General features: G+C 41.7%; 1 protein-coding gene and 1 long non-coding RNA gene across 2 annotated transcripts; both read right to left on the bottom strand.

Moving 5' to 3' along the window:
- Positions 1 to 1473: 1473 nt before the first annotated feature.
- Positions 1474 to 12327, bottom strand: LOC136426624 (cytochrome P450 7A1-like). Its single transcript, XM_066415302.1, has 9 exons — positions 12163 to 12327; positions 10734 to 10931; positions 9889 to 10085; positions 6003 to 6241; positions 5302 to 5439; positions 4516 to 4605; positions 4007 to 4103; positions 3225 to 3403; positions 1474 to 2009 (listed from the first exon to the last, which is right to left on the bottom strand). The coding sequence occupies exons 1-9, from the start codon at positions 12237 to 12239 to the stop codon at positions 1725 to 1727; spliced, it is 1500 nt and encodes a 499-aa protein (XP_066271399.1). The 5' UTR covers positions 12240 to 12327; the 3' UTR covers positions 1474 to 1724.
- Positions 12328 to 15358: 3031 nt separating this feature from the next.
- Positions 15359 to 21493, bottom strand: LOC136427314 (uncharacterized). The gene is made up of 4 exons (XR_010754396.1): positions 21390 to 21493; positions 18821 to 18957; positions 17718 to 17789; positions 15359 to 16632 (listed from the first exon to the last, which is right to left on the bottom strand). It is a non-coding gene; the product is annotated as an uncharacterized lncRNA (long non-coding RNA).
- Positions 21494 to 23166: the final 1673 nt, after the last annotated feature.

Below are 23166 nucleotides of genomic sequence, written 5' to 3'. Positions count from 1 at the left end.
GAATCTTCAATCGTGTTGGCATATGAAGCTCATACTCCCACTGATCTCACACCAAGAGGCAGTTATGTTATTCCTGTGCATTGAGTACGGCTGAAGATTGTCGACCGTTACTTTCCAAGCAGAGGTTGGTGGAGAAGATCGTGACCTTTCTTTGCCAACTGTGCGGACAGAAAACGGGGCATATGATAAAAAGGTCACAATCTTCTCCACCAACCTCTGCTTGGAGAGTACTCAATAACAGCAGCGATGACTTCTCATGACGTCCATTGAGCTTTACCAGTGTGTCTCTTTTTTGAAAATACATTTGTGTCAGTTCCTCGAGCTCCTGTCTGCAAATTGGCATATTGAACCTTGTTTAATTGTGAACCTCCACAGTGCCTCTAATGATCACCTGCTCTCATACGAAGAGACAGTAATGGTGTTCCGAGGCGTTTACTATATGGAATCGTGCGATGGCGGGACTTTCTTCTGTCAATTAAAAGTAATGAAGCTGTTACTAGCAGCTGAATGTAACTAAACTGGCGTGGGCGATGTGCATATTATCAAGACGCTCTGCTGTGTTGTGTGTCGTGCTCAGGTGTCATTCGTAATGATCCCGGTGTCACGACAAATTAAACAATTGCCACCTGCCAAATAATTGCCCTGATACTGCTTGGGGGTTTCCTGTTTACCTGACGTTAGAGAAGTGCGGTTACACTCGTGTGGCGTGGAACTGTTCAAGCGGATTTGGGGATGAGGGGTCTCTCTGTGGAGGCTAAAGCCACCCCCCTCTCACTGGACCCGCGGCACGCTGGCAGCGTCGCTGCGGCCGATCGAATTGACAAAGCACTCAACAAATTTCATCGACAAAAAAACGAATCTTTATAAGCTTTGTGCGTTTTGTTGTCTTTTTGGTCATACTTGTACGTTTTGAATGATATTCCCATTATTAAGTCAAGGGTAACACAAATCCAGTTTCGGACGCAGCGACGCCGCCAGTGTGCCGCAGGTCCAGTGAGCGAGAGGGGAGCTTAACCCAACTCTAACTCTAAACCTTGAACCCTAGCCTTAGATTCCTTACCCTAACTGATAATATGGCGCGACGCTGGAACAATATTGATACAATATAAAAGTCAATTTGATAAGTTACAGATTCAGTTATTATTGGCTGTTTAATGCAAAAGGACGTTTGACTGCTCGTTTATGTTGGCGTATTAATTCATGATGAAAGACTACTTTTATCATGATGTCTACAGAGAAAACTAGAGATATCTACTGATCATAACACCCATTTCTACTATGGCATCAACCTTGCTGCGACCTCGTCACGACCTAAGATTTAACAGATCGCTTAACGAATTTTATGGATAAACAACGATTTTGTTTTCTCTTTGTGTGTTTTGTTGTCTTTTAAGTCACTTGGACATTTTGAATGATAGTCCAATTACGTTATGAAATCAATGGTTGCACAACTCCAATTTAGGTCGCAGTGAGGTCGCAGCGCGAACGCCGTCTAGTGGAATGGGCGAAGGTCCAATAAATCTACAGCCGCCATGCATCAGCAGTTGCCTGCGGTTGATTGGTTGATTAATTGATTGATTGATTGATTGCTACTTGATCCTGTAGCGGAACATGGGGTCGGTTTTCGGCGGAAGGACGCCGAGTCTGGTCCGAGACTGCATCAGCAGTTACCTACGGTTGATTGGTTGATTAATTGATTGATTGATTGATTGATTGATTGATCGCTACTTGATCCTGTAGCGGAACATGGGGTCGGTTTTCGGCGGAAGGACGCCGAGTCCAGTCCGAGACTGGTCCAGGGGCGGAGTCTGCCTGTCAATCAACTCCATGTCGAAGTAACAGACGATGAGGGAGACGAACTGTTTGATCTCGTTGACGGCGAAGAAGCGACCAGGACAGCGGGACGTTCCGATGCCGAACGGGATGAGATAGTGACGTAACTTCTTGCCGTTCTTGTAGAAGGTTGTCTTCTCCTTACCGTTGTCCAGATAACGGTCGTACTTGAATGTCTAGAAATAACATATAAATAAATGAATGAACTATTGGGTCCGTGTATATACCGAAATACACGAAATACACCACCGAAATACACGAAATACACATGAAGATGTGTGCAATCTACTGAAATAACAATGTCACCAGGACCATAAGTGTATTATTTTATGCCGAAATATAGCACCCTATGATGTTAACACATCAAATCATACTGTATTTTGGTAGATATCACCCATCTTCATGTGTATTTCGTGTTTTTCGAAGGTGTATTTCGTGCATTACGAGTATTTCGGTAAATACACGGACCTAACTTTATTGCTCGCAAAATGGTACAACATATTTCATTAACTAGTAAACAACAATTGATACTACAAAGCTAATCTATCATTCATTTAAAACTACGAAATATTATCGATAATTGTTTATTAGTTACCTTTTCTTCATAAAAGTGTTAGACAGTGTTGTAATATCTATCACAGATTGACATTGTAAACGTTCAACTCTTCGAAATGAATATGGAAATTGATTTTATCACACATAGCGATTCATATTTATAGATAATTCAATATCTACAACTGGATAGGATACGAAAATTTCTTCCGCCGGGAAATTCCCTTTTAGCTAGCCAAGCTGGTCTCAAGCGTCAAACTGATGAAAGCTGTTTGTAACTGAAGAAATTAGCAGGTTAAGTTTGGCAGCCGCGCGCGAGGTCGGACGTGCACAGCCCAGCATCGTGGGTGATGCGGCCGTGCGCTTACAGCTGGAAAGTGCCTTTTTGGGGGGGGGGGGGGGAGGGGGTGGAGCTAAGTGCAGTGCTATAGATTATAGATATAAAAGAGATTGTATGTAGCGAAAATGAAAACGATTTTTTTACATGATCTAGGGTAAATGTTCTCAACATAGAATGAATAACATTGGCACATTTCCTATAGCTTCATCACGAACACATGTAAAACACGTATTATAACATGTAAGCCTATGGGGCGAAAAAACAACAACTCATGAATGAGACCAGAAGAGTGATGGATGCCACTCGAAACGTCCGGAAATAATCTCCGAATTCCATCCAGTTGTGAAGATTGAATTGTCTTTTAATATTTTCAGCCTGGATGTCAAACGTTCCTCAATATAGCAAATGATAATTCAATTTCTTCCCTTCCGGTGTATTTTCTCGACATCCGGTTAAAAGCTACAATCTAAAATCTTACTCGTAAAACGTTTCAACACACCTCTGGGTCTTCGTAAACTTCTGGGTCCATGTGGACGATCTGTGGAAACAGCGCCACCCTGTCACCCTTGCGGATCTTGAAGGTACTGCCGGAGTTGAGCGCTATCGTGGTTTCCTCCAAAGCTTGGCGGAGGATGATGGAGACACTGCTCACCCGCAGAGCTTCGTTCACAACACTCCCTGGAGCATTAAAGGGGAAAATACAGAAAGTAACAGTTACTTAAGCAACTGAATGAATTTGGAAACGATAAGACGCTTCAGACAGCATCCGCTGTCTTTCCTTTGAGTGACAAAACGGATATCTGGTTCCCAGGTTTTAAACGAAACCGCAGAATTGATATGTTAATGAGTTGAAAACAATTTTAGGATAGTTCAGTAGAGATGAAGTTAATACAGAGTTGTATGCTAATAAAAAGTCAATCAGCGCCAGTTGTTTTTGGTACAGGAGCTTAATTTGGTCGCTCGCGGGGGTGGTAGCGCATTTCTCAAGTGCCGGAAAGTTCGACGCGTAGACGTCCTTACTTGTTGAGGGTGGGAGGGCAAAATGATTTCATCCATTCAGCATTGCATAATTGCATGGGTTAGTATGTAACAGTATGTTACAAAAGCAGCAGCCTATGATAATACGCGCATCTCACTCACTCCACGTAGTTTTCATTGTCCCATTCATTATCAATGGATTGTCAAATTGATGAACAGCAGACTCCATTCCTAAAAGACGGAATGATGAATTGATACACGTAGAAAACACAGGTAGCGAATCAAAAGTTCCTTCAGGCTTACCGAGACAGGTCATGTCGGCTAGCTGCTGCCGGGTGAAGTCAATTTTCTCCCCTACGTCCCTGAATCCAGACACTGTCTGTCCTGTCTCCTTCAACGCCTGAAAAATGACCAAAATGATATAATTCAGTCGTTACTTCGATGAAAGTTAGACATCCAGGTAATTAGATACACAATACAACAGTTACTCAAGCAACTGGATTGATTTAAAAATCACGTTTAAATCAACGTTTCAGATAGCAAACATGTACAGTATCTTTCACAGAAGAAGTGGAGTCGGCAGTACGGTACTCTATTTCTTACCGGGTCCCGCGTTGATTTTAAGGCCGGGTTAAAATGATTAGGGGTCCCGGCCGGGCCCCAAAATATCCCGGCAGCCGCAGGGTGTCCCACGGGGCCACGTACGGGTCACGGCCGAAAGTGAATTACTCGGCAGGGCCATTTTTTCCAACTGGGATCTAAGTATAAGTTAGAGACAGAATAAAAAAAATGCTGAGGAAACATTGTCGTACCATCTCCACCTCCTTTCTCACGGCAGCCATGGCGGCTGGGTCCTGTAGGAGGTGGAACAGTGTCCAGAACGCCGTGGGCAGGGTGTTGCTCTGCGGACAAAACACCACAACAAATAAGAGAAAGGTGCAAAAGAAATCTAAAACACTTTTCTTCTCGGATGTATACATCTTATGTAAAATGTGTGTCATTAAAAAAAGAATTTTAATTGCTTAAGAAAAAGGCGTACTTCAATGGCTTTAGACCACCAAAACAACATTTTATCACGCATGGGTACGATTTACCGATATTATGATTCGCAAAGTTCTTTTATGTCAAGACATTCGGCTTGAAAAACATTACAAACTAAATGAACTTCTCGTCTTCTGAATGTAAACCTGACTTGAAATATAGAGATGATTTCAACTCTAAGAACTTTACGAAGACCAAACCTTCCCAAGACGTCCACTCAGGGGACCGATGTGGACAGGTGGTCTCTATAGACATGATTCTAATGGGAAAAAGTATCTAAGGGATCACCGAAAAGTGGTCACATTGGCTAGGTGGTCGTTATATAAACGTGATCATTTGTACAGGTTTTACTGCACGAAGAACGCAGTTTGACCGTACCAGTGAGGCCCACACAGTGGAGATGCAGAAGTGGGCATTGTTCGGCTGTGTACGTCTCATGTAAATGTGGAACTAAATAAACTTCTGCTCTTTTGATATAAATCTTATGACATAAGTATATGTTTCAGATAAAGATGATCTCAACCCTATCTGTATATGAGACCGCAGTTTGGCCTCACCAGAGATGCCCACACGGTGGAGAAGTGCGCGCCCGCCAGCTCCTTCCCGCTCAGCCCGCCTCCACAGAACACCTCGTCCCGCTGCTCGATCAGCTGCAGAACGTCCCTCTGCGTCAGGTTGTCCTTGTGCATGAACGCCTGGGGAGGCACACGTGTACGTCGTATTCAAAAAGTGTTCATTACGAATTTTTTAAACGCCATTTCTCATGATTCAAAGATAATAATAAGCCGTACTTCGGTGGCTTTCGACCGCCTACACAAGAGAAATAAATTTAAACTTAACAACTAAGTCTAAGTGCCCAGTAACAAACGTCGTACAATTGTCGTGCTATTGCAAACTGAGGGCATCTTTGGGATAAACGTGCATATGTTCTATAAAATCAATGTGTCTTCAACAGTCTTGTTAAGGAAAAGGTTGTCGCAGACTGCTTGAAAATTCTACGACATAAAAATCGTACGACGCCCTACGTCACATGTGACCGCGCCGTAACTTCCCTCATCGTACTACGAGGAATCGCTGTCTTCAGTCACTTCTGTTTCATTATGCTGAAATTTGAAATTGTGATAATCGTATGCATGTTATTTTACTATGAGGAACAGTGTCCGTGCCGATGTATTCGTGTATTTGTGCGCGTGCATATGCTTATCTAATATAAGAAAACACGCAGTCTAGATCTATAAAAAAAAGGAAAGAAACTCACCAGAAGGAAGTCCCGTTGTTCCTTCGCTTTCCCCAACAGCCAGAACGGTATTCCCGCCACCACCTGTGGGAACTTCCTGTCGTAGTCCCAGAACGTTTCCATGACGACCATCAGCCGTGCACGCTCCTGTTCTACGGTCTGTGTCTTGTGTCTGCCGAAGATGGTGAGGAAGGAGGCTTCGGAGATGATCCGGCGGACGAACGACCACAATCCGTCCTTCTTCCAACCGGTTTCTGGCCCTATATTACGTCGTAATAGAATGAAAACAAAAATAAACAAGAGTCCGAAGACCCAAAATCTCCATGAAATTTGTTTTTATATGAGATGTGTTTATTTTCCCTAGTTATTTGTTGTTGCCGCTGGTTGTTTTGTTTTGTGTGCCAGAGGGTATCCACGTAATAGAACCTAGAAAGGCAACATTTTCGGGAAAATGCAGGATATTCCCCTCCCGTTACCTACACCTCAAATATGACGCCCTTAGCATTTACTGTAGTGTAAGGGAATCCTGAAGTTTCTGCATAAATTATGCAAACAAGGTCTGTATTAGCATGGTCAGGTGTGTTCAGCTTTCCTAAAGGTACCTACATCTGAAATATATCATCAGTAGCTTTTAAAATAAGGGTTATGCATATATTATGCAAAAACTCCTCATTAGCATAATTTATGGCCAGGTTTTCTGACCTTTCATAAAGGTACCTACATGTCAAATATGAAATCCGTAGCCTTTACAGTAAGGGAAATACAAGGTTATACCTAAATTATACAAATGAGGTCCGCATCAGCATATTTTATGGACAGGTGTATTCACCTTCCCTAAAAGTACCTACATCTAAAATATGACATCCGTAGCTTTAACGGTAAGGAAAATACACATTTATGAATAAATTATGCAAATGCATAATTTATGGCCATGTGTGTTCACCTTTCCTAAAATTACCTACATCTGAAATATGACATCCGTAGCCTTTACGGCAAGGGATATGCCTAAATTATGCAAATGATGCCCTCATTAGCATAATTACAGGCTTTTTTACCTTTCCTAATGGTACCAACATCTCAAATATGACATCCATAGCCTTTACGGTAGGAGATATACACATTTACGCATAAAATATGCAAATGAGGTCCTCATTAGCATAATTCATGGACAAGTGTGTTAACCTTTCCTGAAGGAACCTACATCTCAAATATGATATCTGCAGCTATTATGGTAAGGGAAATACAAGTTTCTGCATACATTATGCAAATGAGGTCCTCATTAGCATAATTTATGTCCAGGTGTATTCACCTTTCCTAGTGGTACCTACATCTCACATATGACAGCCACAGCTTTTACGGTTAGGGAAATACATGATTATGCATAAATTATGTGAATTAGGTCCTCATTAGCATAAATTATTGTCAGGTGTATTGACCTGTTCTAAAGGTACCTACATTTTAGATATAACATCCGTACTATGAAACAAAAGATACATATAACTTTCTGCAACACCATTAGTAGACTTACCACCCTTACATCTGCTTGGTTTTGGGCAGCGGAACCACCAGCTGTTGGGAATTAGGGAATACTCGCCCTAGATAAGAGACCAATGGATTCAACAGATGTGACCTCAAAGCCCATACCCACAATGGAGAAGTAGATATTCCTCATTACTTATGCAAATTCAGTCCAAATTTGCATAATTACCACTTCAGTTTGTACATCTCTGCCCAACCCACTTGCGTATCAAATAACATGAAAATCTGTCGCTCCTTTCTTCAGTTATTCTCCTTTGAAAATATTTACAAACACGCCATTGCAGTTCCAGTGACACATACCAGGGGGCCCAAAATCGACCTTGACCTTTCTCCTCCCAGCACCTACCCACATACCAAATATCATTTCAATCCATCCACACGTTCTTCAGTTATGCTGATTTTAAGCGTCCGGTGACACATACATACAAACACGGTGACACAAACATACACACACGCGCACACACACACAAACACAATAACTTCGCATGATTTGCACTTCAGTGTGTACATCTCCGTCCAACCTACCAGCGTACCAAATAACATGAAAATCTGTTGTTCCTCTCTTCAGTTAAACCCCTTTAGAACATTTTTACAAATAGGCCATTGCAGTTCCAGGGACACAAACCAGGGGGCCCAAAAACGACCTTGACCATTCTCCTTCCAGCGCATACCCACATACCAAATATCATTACAATCCATCTACACGTTCTACAGTTATGCTGACTTTAAGCATCCGACGACACACATGCAAACGATTTACCTCCTAACTTATGCAAATTCGGTCTCATTTGCATAGTTTGCACTTAAGTGTGTACCACTTGGTCTAACCTACCTGTGTACCAAAGAACATGACGATCTGTTCATCCACTCTTCAGTTCTTCTACATTTAAGATTTTAACAAATACGCCATTGCAGTTCCAGTCACACATGCCAGGAAGCCCAAAATCGACCTTGACCTTCCTCCACCTGACACCCACCCACATACCAAAAATCATTTCAATCCATGTACAGGTTCTACAGTTATGGCGACTTTAAGCGTCCGGTGACACAAACATACACACAGACACCAAACGCAAGCAAAACAGTATCTCATGAAAAAGCCTTTTTTCATGGAGATAACTAGACTTAAGTATTTGTGCTACATATACTTCAGGTTTGCTATGTTAGTTTAGCGATTACGGGGGCTTTTTATAGATATGAATTGGTATTGAATTTTTATTTGAGTTGAATGTGTGATAGTTGTGTGCCGATTTGTTAACCCTTAAGCTGCCAGTCCCGACTTAATTAGGGATACAGAAATATGCCTTGTGTGCTGGACCCGGTTATAACCGGGATAGGGTATTCCCCAGAACAAAACAGCTTTGCGTGCGTGTAGCGCGCGAAGCCGGGAAGTTAGGGGTGTTAGCGCCGCCGGGCGTTTCGCGGGTTTTGTGAGGGAGGTCAGGGGTCGAACATTTTTGATTTTCACTTGGCTAAAAAACCTGGCAGCTTAAGGGTTTTAAAAATACAGAGAACGCTAACGACCCCAAAAAACACCGCTCCCAATGAAATGGTATGGCTACCCTGCGACGTCAGAAAATCAAAATGGCGGCCATGTGCACCACACATGCCAACGGATCCAACATAGGTTTTGCTACGCAAACCTGTAACTTAATGTACAAAAAGGTTGAATGAAAACTACTGTCTCAAAAAGTTGGCAGACAAAACCCCATATGAAATAATTAAAAGGCTTCGGAGATGATACGGCGGCCTTCTTCCAGCCGGTTTCTGGCCCTTCTTTATGTTAAAGTGGAAATGACCAGAAGATAAACCTAAATCATCACAAATGTGTTTGCCTTGCATCGATATTTTTGGAAAATGCTGTCTTATCAGGTACTCGGTGGACAGCCCATCTCTATTAGAGGCTATTAAAGACAACTAAGCGACCAAAGATTTGTACAGATCATTCAACGAATTTCAGCGATGATTATAGATAAAGAACCACTTTTTAAAACGCTTTGTGTATTTTGTGACATACTTTACAGTTTCACTTTATTATGGAATGCTCTAAATATGATGCCCTACGGGATGAGTTATTCACCTTTATCAATTCAAGTACTTCAGATTTTAAGACGCTCAATGCTACAGATAGATTTGACTATATCTTTAGATGCAACAGCTCACACAGTGTTAAAATAGGCAAATATATAAAAGATTGTTTTGATATTCTTTGGTCACTGTACGAACAAGGTCACATAGCGATTGAAGTCTAGAGAAAAATGAGGCACGTACCAAGGAATCTCAAGGCTTAATCAAGGCATTGTGCAAAAAACGAACGGAAAGGGCTCGTATGAACAATGAATGGCTGAAGCCATAGTGAAAGCCTTACCTACGTCAGCCAACATGGCTGTCTGTAGATGCCCCATCATGCTGTTGGTGAGCGGGTCCAGGGCGTTTCCCTGCAGGTGCACGGGGAAGTACGCGTCGGCGGTGTGCAGCACGTGTGCCCGCCCAGTCCTTTCAAAGTGCGTCGTACCAAATCCACGCTCTACTATGTCCATCCCTACGGTTTTGAAATCAAGAATCCTGGAAAACAAAAGAATTGATATTATTGCTACTTGCCAATGTCAATTTTTGTATATATGACAATATTTTACGATTTGGACCCCATATATGAAAATACTTTACGGTAAGGAATGCATTGCAAGCAGCGACACCTAGCTTGCAGTGTAGAGTAGCACCAGTCAGTATTGCACTGCTGAAGGTGACAGACGTTCACCAAAACGTCTACTGTGATTGTATGTCTTGGTTGTGAATAAAGAACCTTCTTATTCTTGAAGAACGAAGCGCAAACATATTCTTTTTAAAGAGTTTGCTAAGACCAATACCAAGGGCACTGCACTGACTGATTAATGTTACGGGTCACCTGAATCGGACTAGGATAGTATCCTTTCTTCCTAAGTCAGAAACATTGATTTAGGACTAACTGACCTAATACGAGAAGCAGGGGTTACGAATTCTCGACCCTACTTAGACCAAAATACTCTTCATCGAAGAGCACTGATCTAGACGATACAGAACAGAACGAATATTCAGAGAATTGCTTCATCTACCATGTTGTGCATCCTTTAGAAAGTGCCAAAGAGAGAGGTTTACAGTGCCAATCGCGCGGCCTTAGTGCATATCTAGTAACAGTACTAGTGTCCTAACGTTTGCTAGATGTTCTGCACTTACTTGTGCTGCCGCATGACGTCGCTGTAGGAGTGCGGGTCAAGGACAAAAGTGGTGTACTTTCCGGCGAGTTTGACCGTGAAGACGTCACCGTACTGCTTCTGTCGTGAGCGGATGAACTTGAGACTGTCCGCGGCAAACTGTAGCGCCACCCCGAGGTACGGCACGGGTCCAGACTCCAGGGGCGGTTCATTTGGGTCTCTGGGGGGGGGGGGGGGGAACGGTGAATGTTCGGCTGCTGTTTCAACGTATGTTTATGTTTGAAGAAGTCACCAAAACTTACCACAATTTCCAAACGTTTACTGACGAAGAGAAAACTAGAACCCTGTTAACCTCCAAAACCCACTCATTACAAAAAAAAGTGGAACGCTTCGTCTTCTACTGCTTCCCAAAAAGAAGTCAAACCCCAAAAGCGTAGATTGTATTCCGTAGTAGTTCTTAGAATAGCCATTTGTTCCAATTGTCAACATTGTTAACTCGCACTATGTGTACAGTATACCCTTTCTATGCATTGTTTCATGTTGCAATTAGCCCTACGGCAAGAATTTGCAAATAAAACATTATATTATACATCCCACTATTATACATTCCTCCTTTTCACTAAAGTCTGCGACCGCTATGCGACCGCTGAACGACTAAATGTTTGACAGATCTCTCAGGAAATTTACCAGACAAAGAAAGACTTGTTTTAAAGAGCACAAGCCACTCCAAGACGACATTTGCTTGTTGCATTTACCTATAGTATCATTATTAAAAAACCGAATGTGTTTACGAAATAAAGACGCGGTTCCCCATAATATACACATTTTTGTGCGTTTTGTTGTCTTTTATTTTAAAGCGTACTTAATGCTTCCCGGTTATAAAACCAAGGGTCACACAATCCCGATTTTGGTTGACGTAATTATAAGGTCGCACAGCGATCGCCGTCTAGTCGAAAGAGGCATGACAAACAATATGTATGGTACAAGATATTGTCGGGAAACCGCACAAGACAAGTAAGTTCTTATCGGCGTGTCTTGAGAGTGGCACATTCATTGAAAGATCTCCAGCTATCCTTATACACGTACCATGTTTTACAGCAGTTTTGAATCTAGGTGTGGCGTTGTGATGAGATCTTTGGTCTCAAAGTACACAAAAAGTCACAAAGAAAGCCAGTAAATACATCGACTATCATTAACTGAGTCGAATATTTGATCGAACTACCTGCAGACTTGTATCAAATAGCTATTCTCCAAGCAGAGGCTTCGATCGAGAGGGGTAGTTTTGTCCGGGATTTTTTACTCGGACATCCCGGACAAAACTACCCCTCTCGATCGAAGCCTCTGCTTGGAGAATATCAAATAGCGAGGTCATGCAAATCTTTATCTATACTTTAAGTCAATATTGTATATCCGCTGAAGTCGTACGATTTACAAGCAAACAAATAGCCTACCGTTTCCTGCTGACGGCTTGTATCAAGATGGCCACCAGCACCACTACCAAACAGCCGGCCAGAATACCTGAAATCATCTTCAACTCAGGTTTATTCTTCTGTTCAGCGTTCCACGTTCACGAAAACTTCAGACAGTGCGTCTGAAAAAGACAACCAAGCGCAATACGTCAGGTTCCAGAAGGGTAATACTATTGTCGCCACGCAAGAAAAAAAAAAAGTTTCCCACCATGTGAGAATACGTTTCTCACCATGTGAGAATACGTTATTGGCACCACAGAAAGGATCCCAGAAGCGCTCTCAGTCTTTCAATACCGCGTTTTTGTTGCTTTAACCCTCTTGGTCTGTGCACTTTAAAAAGTATCACATGGCTTCGGCTTCACGCATTGTTGCCGCAGTTCCGAGTTCCAAAGGCCAAAGTTTACTTTACCACAGAGGGTTTACCCTGTTACACTAGCCTCTACCAGGCTCCAGAGGCGGCTGGAAAGAATGGAAATTGGCCAAGAAAAACATGCACGAAGAGTTAGTCTGCTATAGGGGTACAGTTTGCGGCATATTTGATCCTCTCTCCGTAGCCAACTCCCTTAGCATACTATTCACTCTATTTGGCCAATTTCTACTATTTTTCCAGCCATCCGCGGGGCCTGGTAGAGGCTATGTTACACCTCTACCAGACTAACTCCGCGGGTTTTAGGGAGAATATTTGCCAGGGGAGTTTGTCCACCGTAGCCGGCACAGTTACATGGAGGGGAAAATGTTAACTTTCTCCCGGCCAATTATTCCTTCTTTTGCCAATCCATACCGCCGTAGGAAGGCTTGGTGGAGTTTAGCTACGCAATTCTCAAGCGATGGAGCGATTGTTTTGGAGGTATTTTTCCTCACCACCCTACACAAACTGCTTAATGGAGGCTCCTACACAAAAAATCCATTGTTCTGTACGGTTTCAAAACAGTCTAAGAGTGCCTTTTAAGAGGGTCAAGTCACTCAAATGGTCCTATGTTCATTAGTCCTGTTTGTGGCAACATCCGTTTGTTTAAAGTGAATCAAACAACGGAAGGAAACATCCTGACAGTGTCACGAAAAATTGGCTTTTCAAACTGTATCCACACATTTTTCCGTATATCTTTTTTATAGTTTCTAGTTGACCGTGCGTATAAGTCGTTGTACTTTATTGTTGTGTCAATAAAGCCTTTTCTTCTTCGATATTATACAATATTTGTGCAAACAATGGAGTAGTGCAAGTGACAATATTACGAAGGCAGAGCCAACACAGAGTATCGTGTTTATCTTGTATTACGTCCACAGAAAACGTAATATGTAGCATTCTAGTAGTGCATGGTCTGTGTTTACGGTAGGCAAGGTTAAGATATTTCAGTAACATCAGTCAAATACATGGCATTGCACTACCGAACGGTATTTTAGCCTGAGAATGTTAAGTGGTAGAACAAGCCTGGGTTTTGTCACGCAAATCACGAATTCCCCTTCTTGTAGGGTGCTTGAATCGTATACGTTCTTTTGTCAACTTATTAATGATTACTCATTGCTACAGTAATGTAAGTTTTGACTACCAATATAAACATATCTTTGGAGCTGTACACGTTGGCTACAGCGCACCGAAAATTGGATAGACTTACCTTCAATCGTAAGATCAGTTTTCTTGACCCCAGGGCTTCCTAAAGGTTCGTTTTGAAAAACACTGTGGCGTTCAGAAAATGGGCAGCTTGTAAACGATGTGATCAGGAGTAGACGTGTTAAAGTACAAGTGGGATATCTCTTAACTGGTGTTGTTGGGTTAATGATTATTCAATAATTGGTTTTGTTGGGTTAATAATTATTCAATGTTTGTTTAAACTACCCTTCGGCCCATCACACCACTGATTAACATCGGGGCAAGTGGGGAGCGTAATTCAATCAATCTTTGCTCAAAGGTTTAAAACTTTGTTGCTACATGGATATAAGAACAAAAAGCCAAAACACACAATGCAACAAGGTCACATACCAGGGGGCCCAAAATCGACCTTGAACTTCGGCTTCACAACACCCGCCCACATACCAAGTATCATTGTAATCCATCAAGAAGTTCTTGAGTTATGCTGACCAGTGTAGTGCGGAAACACAAACAAACAGACAGACAAACAGACAGACAGACACACCCAAAACTATATCTCCATTTTTCATGGAGATGATAACCCCTTAGAACAGAGGCGAGCTTGTTAAACATATTTAGTGGTGGTTCAACCCATAGCGAGAGAGATAATGACACCGGTGCATCAGGTATATATATATGGACGTGTCCCTCACCACGTAGGCAATAAGCCCATTCACGGTTGCGACTACGCATGTGCAGTGTCAAAGGTAAAGGCCCCGAGACGTAAATAAAACCCGTCTGGGCGTTGTTATGCAAATCTAGACAATGTCAGACGAGAACTGTTTACAAGGCAGAGGCCTTCACCTTTGACACTGCACATGCGTAGTCGGAACCGCGAATTCAAATGAGCTTATTAGGCCCCCATTCTACTAGACAGCGACCATGCTGTGACCTGATTTTTATTTGTTTACCCCGGCTTGACTTCATAACTAGAATATTTACCAGCATACATGTGTCTGTTTGACACAATCGATTGAAGTCACGCATAAGGGGAGGAAGGAGATCGAGTGCCAGGGTCTCTCAGTTTTATTATCATTTACAGAGCTGGGTACTATCCAAAATAGATAAAAGCAACAAACCTTCCGTGGTTCCTGCAGGCAGCAACCTTCACCCTCTTTGGCCTCTTGTGCGTTCTCGCACAGCTGGTGATGCAACACAGAAACGCCCTCTAGTGATCCATTGTTATCATGCATGGATCAGTCTATGGTTCGCGTCCAATCACAACGTTTGTGATCTTTACTTTTCTAGACACCTTCTTTTACTTTGCTCAGTCTTTTCCCCTTAGAGCATTAGATCTGACGTTCCCAAAGTATGCCATCCACAAAATTATTATGCACACACACACAAACACACACACACACCCACACACACATACACACACACATACATACATGCATACATACATACATACATACATACATACATTAAGACGCACACACACACACACAAGCAGACATACACATGCGCCCTCTGTCGATCTCATTCCAAGATGCACCTCGATAAAGTCTCACAGCCTTGCAAGTAATAAATTCTAAGGTATAAAATTCCGACTCAACTTCCTCAGCAAGTGGTATTTATTTTCGTCCGTAGACGCATAAACCTTACGGCCTGAACTAGGCTGCTAGTGTTCCATCTTTCCAAATGATTTGTATGATTAGTATACATAGAATGCTATACATTCGTACATCATATGTATCTGGCTCACTCGACACTGGTTCACGCTTGTCTCCACAGTTGCAATATTTCATAAACATATTTCAGTTGAAAGAAAACTGAAGTAACATCGTCGCTCTAAATGTTAACAAGATATGTCCTTGAGGACGTGTTTTCAAACCACTACACTACTGTAAATGCAGAAATGTTCGCGGTGGTTTTATTTTCGCGGTTTTCGTGGCAACCGTGTCACCGCGAACTTAAAACCACCGCAAACATTTTTGTCCAAAAATACTGTAGGATCCTGTAGCCGTATGTAACTTAACCACTGCCGCGAAATTAGAACCACCGTGAACACTTCATTTTCCCCTTAGGGCGAAATAAAGACCACGCGAACTTAAATGCATTTACAGTAGTACATGCAGATGGTGATCACCAATGGTGGCCATTTCTTAAGTCATCTAAATTCGGCCATCCTCTTTTACAAATGCACGGAATAGCATCCGAAGACTTTTTCGGGCCCCTAAACAGAAGTAATATCATCATTCTAACTATCCACAGGACTTCCTTAACATCATCATTCTAACTATCCACAGGACTTTTCAGATGTGCAAAAGTTAGGTGTGACAGGCCATTCAGTGTAATATAACCAGCTGCTTCCGCGCCGAGTGCCTGCGAAGCTGGTGTGTTACGCCGAAGGGCGGTTATACCGGCTTTACAGATACAGACATACAGACTTACTAGTATTCCCGAGAGTGTGTCAATACGGTGGCCCACAACCTAAATAACTTTTTTTTTCACGCTGGAAAAAAATAAAGAAATAAACCAAGGTAGAACAAAAATAGCGCTGTTCTTGTTGGCCACCGTAGTGTCAACGTTGCCATTCATTTGCTAGTGAATTTGGTTACTAGTGTATAACATTTTTGTTGAAGAAGATAAAATGTAACTAAGACCAAATAAGTCGTGACAAAACAAAAATAACGTTGTCATCTTAGATATTCATAGACTAGATTCCTGAGAGTGCTTCCTCAGTCCTGGGATAGCTATGACGCTTCAGGATTGGGCCACGTACTGGATGACGTCATGAAATCAGCTGTGACGTGTCTGCACACGTGATCTCTTCGAACCCAGATGTCTGACGTCACGATCACCGCTGACTTTTCTCAAATATCCTGAAAAATGTTGGTGACGACTTTATTCTTTCACTACCTCTAAAACTGTTTAGATATAGCAAAGAGGTTTAAGTCTTAAACCTTCTTGGATATAGCTTTAATAACAGTTATCAATATTTGACCTGGACGCCATTTACAAATTGTGACACCAGTTACATAATGACGATACAGGCCAATACAAGTACTAGCCTCCACCAGGCCTTCCTACGGCGTGCGGATCGTAGAATTTGGCAAAAAGGGGAATATTTGGCCAGCAGACGGCCAGGGGACGGGAAGGTCAACATCCTCCCCCCCCCCCCCCCCTCGCGCCGACCAATGAAAACCTATGGTGGCCAAACTTAGCCTGGAGTCCAGCCTTCTTAGCTAAATAGACTGGACTCTAGGCTAGGCCAAACTCCCCTAGCAAATATTCCTCCTACATCCGCATGCCCGTAGCCAGGATTTTTATTGGGGAGGGGGGGTCTTTTTAATGTTTGAGGGACCATCGAGCGTCGTAAGCGCGAGACGAGCGCCGCAGGCGCGAGCTTCCTAGGGGGGTCTGGGGGTATGCCCCCCCCCCCCGAAAATTTTAAAAATTGAACCTTCTGATATGGCATTTCCCATGTGATACAAATAAGTCCGCTTTGAAAAAAAACAACCTTGGACTTTAAAAAGTGGACCCTGGAGCGTTTCAAATTCTAAGAATTGAACCTTCTGAAAGGGCATTTCCTGTGTTTTTGAGGGAATTTGAGAAGAAAAATCAGAGACAAAGTCAAAGTGAGCAGTTTTTTCTAGGATTCTAACCTCTGTGGCCTTGCTGGTGATGCAAATACAAATAAGTCCGCCTTGAAAAAAATCTTGAACATTGAAAAGTGGACCTTCAAGCCTGTGAAAGTGGACCTTCAAGCCTGTGGGGGGGGGGGGGGGGTGGTCCGAACCCCCCGAACCCCCCTGGCTACGGGCATGAATTCCGATGTAGTTAGCATGGTAGAGACTATAAGTACAGCAAAAACTCCAAACACTGCAAGAACACAAACAACACATACACAACGGCGACTGAACATACACAAGACACATCACACACACACCACTGTCCACTCCCTTACGCTGGTATATTTCTCGATGTATTACTTGTCAGCTTTGTCAAGAGTGTCGCCATCTCTGTTCACCGATCTACCCTATTGTTGTTAAACGGGAAAGGAAAGGCAGGGGTAGGGTTATTGGTGAGATTGGTGGGAAACTAACAGTAGCGTCAAAGGCTATAATAAGACAGAAAAGCGTTTAGAAAAGAAAGGGAGGACGGGGAACTACTTTGAAACTCTAAAAACAATATGTCTCACTGCTAATCTTCAAGCAGATCCTACGGTGGCAGGACGACAGTATCCATGGATCTAACAATATGCGGGGATTTTTTAAAAACTTTTTTTTTACTTCGCTTTTTGACAGACAAGGACGACGTGGCACTGCACTCAAGTTTTTCATAACTTATTTTAATATTGCCAAGTACAGAGAACAATATTCCTGAGGAGTGAGGAAAGTCGTGTAAAGTGCCTTCCCCAAGGGTACAACATCGGTGGCATCAGGGGATTCGAACCCGGGACCGCTGGGTTCTGGGCCGAAAACCCTGCCGTTACGCCACACGATGTTTTTTGGCCCATGGATACTGTCGTCCTGCCACCGTAGGATCTGCTTGGAGATTATATATCATTACTGCAATACGCTCGGTACAACAAAGCTTAGGGTGAACATATGATAATGGTGGTTTTTGTATCAAAAGGTATGAAAGGATAGGATGAGATAGGATTTTGTTAGAAAGAGAGCGTCATTATACATATGGATTACACATATGAAAAGATTAATGTCATTGGCTATATGTAACAACAAAACAATATTACCTGGAACGAGTAAAGAAATATTCAACGTACTTCTATCATGCCCTGACTCTGTATCTATCTACCTAGGCCAATATATACATAATATATATATATGTAATGCTATGCAAAAGAGAAACCGTGTTATAACAATGTGAAACGTACTATTCCAATATATCATGTATCGAGTAATGATGTTAGATTAGTACTATAGTATACTAGTATAGATAGTTCGTAGCTGTTAATATTCTATGTTATTTGCCATACATATGCAGTTATTGCGCAATAAACTTTGACTAAGGATGCAGGGTTTGAACTTTGAACTTTGAGTTCCTTACCCCATTGATCATCAACCGTGTGACCTCTACCCTGGCCTGAATGTCCTTCAGTTTCTTCTCCTGTTCCTTCACAGACTTCCAGACAGCCTTCAGTGTGTGGATCTGTTTCCTTGCAACCAGCATGGCAATGGCGTTTCCTAGTGTCATGTAACATATCTCAACGTTAGTGTAACTCCCATTAACATTAATCCGCCAGGTTACATAAATCCGCCACTTTGAAAAACAGTGGGTGTGAGAGATCCCAGGTATGCACAGTTTAGATATACAGGAATGCATTATACTAGAGGGTGTTGGGTTGGAGATCTGTTTGGACGTATCTTTTTAGTGTGGTGGAATTATGTTTAATAGAAGATGTTACAGTCCTACGCCCTAGGAAAATCAATTTTGTGTTTCCTATTATGGTTATAGAATATTAGGATCGGTATTTTTTTTCTTGGGTCGGTCGGGTACTCGGAAACACAACATTTTTTCCTAGGCCAAACCTTTCTGTATGCGTATTATGTTTAATTCATTACAACGTTACTACAAGGCTTACAGTATCTTATGATAGTTCGGCAACAACCATGAGAACTAGAAACATTATATTTCTACTTGGGCGTCGAGACATATAATGTAGGAATTTTGAAATAGAATTAGGGAGCGGTAAATGATATAATGTAGCATGGTAAGTGGTAGATAATAACAAGCATGTTTGTTTATTTTTTTCCAGAAAATATCCACGCGATTTTTCACAAACGTCCGCTCGATCAGGTTCTGGGAAATACAAAAGCATGGACAGTAATCATCTACTTGTCTCATAGCAGTAGCCTCTAACATGCTCCAGAGGCGGCTGAAAAGAGTTAGAAATTGGCCAAATAGACAGAAAAACATGAAAGAGGAGTTAGTCTGCTATACTCAGTTTGCCGCTCTAGGATGGCAGATTTGACCCTCTCTCCGTAGCCGACTCATTTAGCATACTGTTCACTCTATTTGGCCAAGTTCTACTATTTTCCCAGCCATCCGCGGGGCCTGGTAGAGGCTATCATACCAGACCAAGGATAGACATGACGATGATTCAATCAATATGATTGACAGCCGAAGCGACTGTGTAAACAAATCTGCGCGCCAGCCTTCCCCAACTGATGACGTACTACCCACCTACTGTCACACATTATTAATAGTGACATGCTTATCTAGTTTTCCATTCAGTAATATCAGTTAATAAATCATCTTGTGCGTCACCAACCGCCTCAATTATTGAAAATTATGTCAAGATATCCTAAATTGCCTTAACCTCATTAACAAGTCTATTCAGAGTTTTGATATAAACCTGGTTTTCCAGTCATTTCCTTAGTCACTGACGAAAGATAGCGGATGCTATCTGAAACGTCTGACTGTTTCAACATTTTATCCAATTGTTTGAGTACTTATTTTTGGCGCATCTCAATCAATGGTTGGTTATTTCAAAACAGGCAATATCTGTATAACTGGTAGCCATACAATTTGAGACCTTGTAGTAACACTACCGCAAATTCCTACAATATAGTCCAATATCTTCCTTGAAATATTCATATCATACAAACATGTATTCATCAAAGCGCGAAGAATCCTCATACGGTTGACCCCCGTTGGGTGCTGTGGAATTTCGCGGCCGTGTCGGCCAGTTTGGTGTATATCAGAAAAAAGGCCTGTTGATTATCATACTAGTGTGACAAAAGGTTACAAGGCGTTTAGTTTTGCTCGAAATTGCACCATTCTAAAAGAAATTTTCAAAAAATGTTGTCTTGGCAAAGTACTAGTATGTGACAAATTTTGGCATTTTCAAAATATAGACAGAGGGTATCTAGTTCTTCGTCTGACGAATGCGGCATTGTAGGAACGACAGTGGAGTACACATGGTACCATATCTTGATGAAAATCCTTTTTGTTGAACAACTACTGGAGTTATGATAGTTCGTAAAAAAAATCCTAGAATCATTCATTGTATACATTGTTCGGGACTCATGCGTTTTAACCAAGACTACGGATTCCGGCTGTCCATTCCAGTGTATGTATTGGGATTCTCTCAACAGCTGCAAAAACTGCTGGTAGAAAACGTTAAATTCCATGTCTCTCACCAGCAATAGATAGTAGCCCAACGCAAAGTTCGCGAGGCCGGTTGTAACAGAAATAATGCCCAGAAAATAAATGTGTGATTTGAATGAACTACGCTGAATATAGGAATCATAAATATGTAGTATTCTGAGATTGGAATACCAAAGAAAAAGATGTCAAAAGTACTGCGCAATGCGATGTGAATATACGTTCGCAATACGCCAATATCAATCAGAATTCCATCCTCAAATCTTTTCTGTAGCATTTATAACATCCACATTCAAAAGAGAATTCCACGAAATGGTCCGTTACATTTCAGACATGATATTTTTTCTGAAAACAAATATTTTTCTTGGAAAGTACTAATTTTGGGCCGACAGCAGAATAAAATTTTGCTCTCTGGTACGCTTTTGTAACGTTTTGATGTCCTCTTGGAGACAAAAGCAAACCATCTATTATCAAATATCTAGATAAGAAAAAGCTCATAATAACTTACCTTCTCTTTTCAAAACCATGATGTCTTATATCGGAGCTCGTGATAGGAGAAATTATCCAACGTGTTGTTGCGATGCTAGGTTCAAGGATGATATCTCGCTTTTCCGTGTGCCTCCTTTCTTTTATAAGAGTTATTTTTGGAAAGTGAAACGTGAGTGGCGAAAGCCACAGGAAAACCGGTTTGCTACTGGTTCAGACCAGATTTGTGCAAGGCAAGCATGTCTGTGAGGATGAAACTGTTTTCAGCTGTTTTTGAACAAACACAGAATGGAAATCTACCAAACACCCATGGACGCCCACTGGGGAATATCACGTGGTCTTGTGTTTGTGAAGTGTTGGGTACCCACGTGTCACTCTCATGATCAGATGCTCAGCTACGTACTACTCTGCAAGAGACATCTTTGGCTGCCGACAAAATGGTACAAACTGACCAGATGTTCCGTACCCGTGAATGATTTGTTAAAGCGTAATGGAGTTAGTCTCTCAGAGGAAGACAAACACAGATAGGGCAGCGGTTTTGTCCTCCTAGGGCTGGCTAACTCTTCTAGTAAATCGCCCACCCCAACAAGGACCCTGAGCCGATTTTTAACATTTTTGTTTTCAGCACCCAATGTAAACTGCTATCTCTAGCTTTTAGAATGGTTTGAAATGATTCAAAATCTTTTTGAGGAAGAAGACAGTTCCTATTGAACAAAAAGCTGTCTAATTTAGATTTTGCGACATGATAACCATGAATGATAAGGGAAAGCAGTAATATCATGTTTTTTTTTTACAGTGGAACTTAATCCGAAGTTCACTCTTTAAAAAATATGTAAATTAGGTCAGTGGCCCCCAGTGACGACTGGAGGCCATTACCGATGTATTGTAGAGTCCTACTGGAGTTTTGTTAGTATCACATATATATGTAACAGTAAGTGACCAAAAAATACTGATAATAAAAATCATAATCCTGTGTAGATAAATGAACAGTTGAAAGGCAAAGGATTAAATTTATGCTTCTACACTGGAACTAAATCCGATTCTAACTTTTCAAAGTATGCAAATGAGGTCAGCACCCTCAGCGATGACGTAGGCCCATTCTGAAGTCGTTACTCCCGATGTTTTGTCCGTAAAGTGTTACGTAACTGTCAATCTACTGTTATATGTTTTGTTTGTATGACATATACTATGGATTAACTAGTTAGACGGATTAGTGATCAGGAATACCGGTTAGTCCAAGAACATAATCTGGTAAATTTTATTTGATAGAGATTCAGCTCTGGAATGGGGGCAACCGACGTCATCGAATATCGGGTGAAGTTGTTTTTTCTCCATTTTAAGATTTTATGTCTTTTTTACTACGTTTCTCCGCGCAAGACTTGCTCCGAGATGCGCATACTATGCTTATGGCGCCACAAAAGTTTCGAATGTCTTTCCATGACCTACTTTGATGTAGATATCTATTCATATAAGTCGGTATTTTTGTCATATTTTTACGATGAAAGGCAAATATATCCTAAGGGGCAGGTCTGGCATCAAAAAATAAAAGCACTAAGATAAGCAACAAATTCGCAAATTTAAGCTATTTAGGAATATTATACGACAGGTTGCTTAGGAAAAGTACGAGGGGATATCCAATGCCTGTTGTTGCCCGGTAAGCATAGTGTACGCATTTCAGAAGAAGTCTTGCGAAGAGGAATGTCGTTAAAAAGTCATAAAATCTTAAAATGGATTAAAAGACATTCGGTCAATTTGACATGAAACTTGATGACGTCGGATGTTCCCATTCCATAGCAGGA

Source organism: Branchiostoma lanceolatum, chromosome 2 (genome assembly GCF_035083965.1).
Source record: "Branchiostoma lanceolatum isolate klBraLanc5 chromosome 2, klBraLanc5.hap2, whole genome shotgun sequence".
NCBI lineage: Eukaryota > Metazoa > Chordata > Leptocardii > Amphioxiformes > Branchiostomatidae > Branchiostoma > Branchiostoma lanceolatum.
This window is presented reverse-complemented; position numbering and strand designations above follow the sequence as displayed.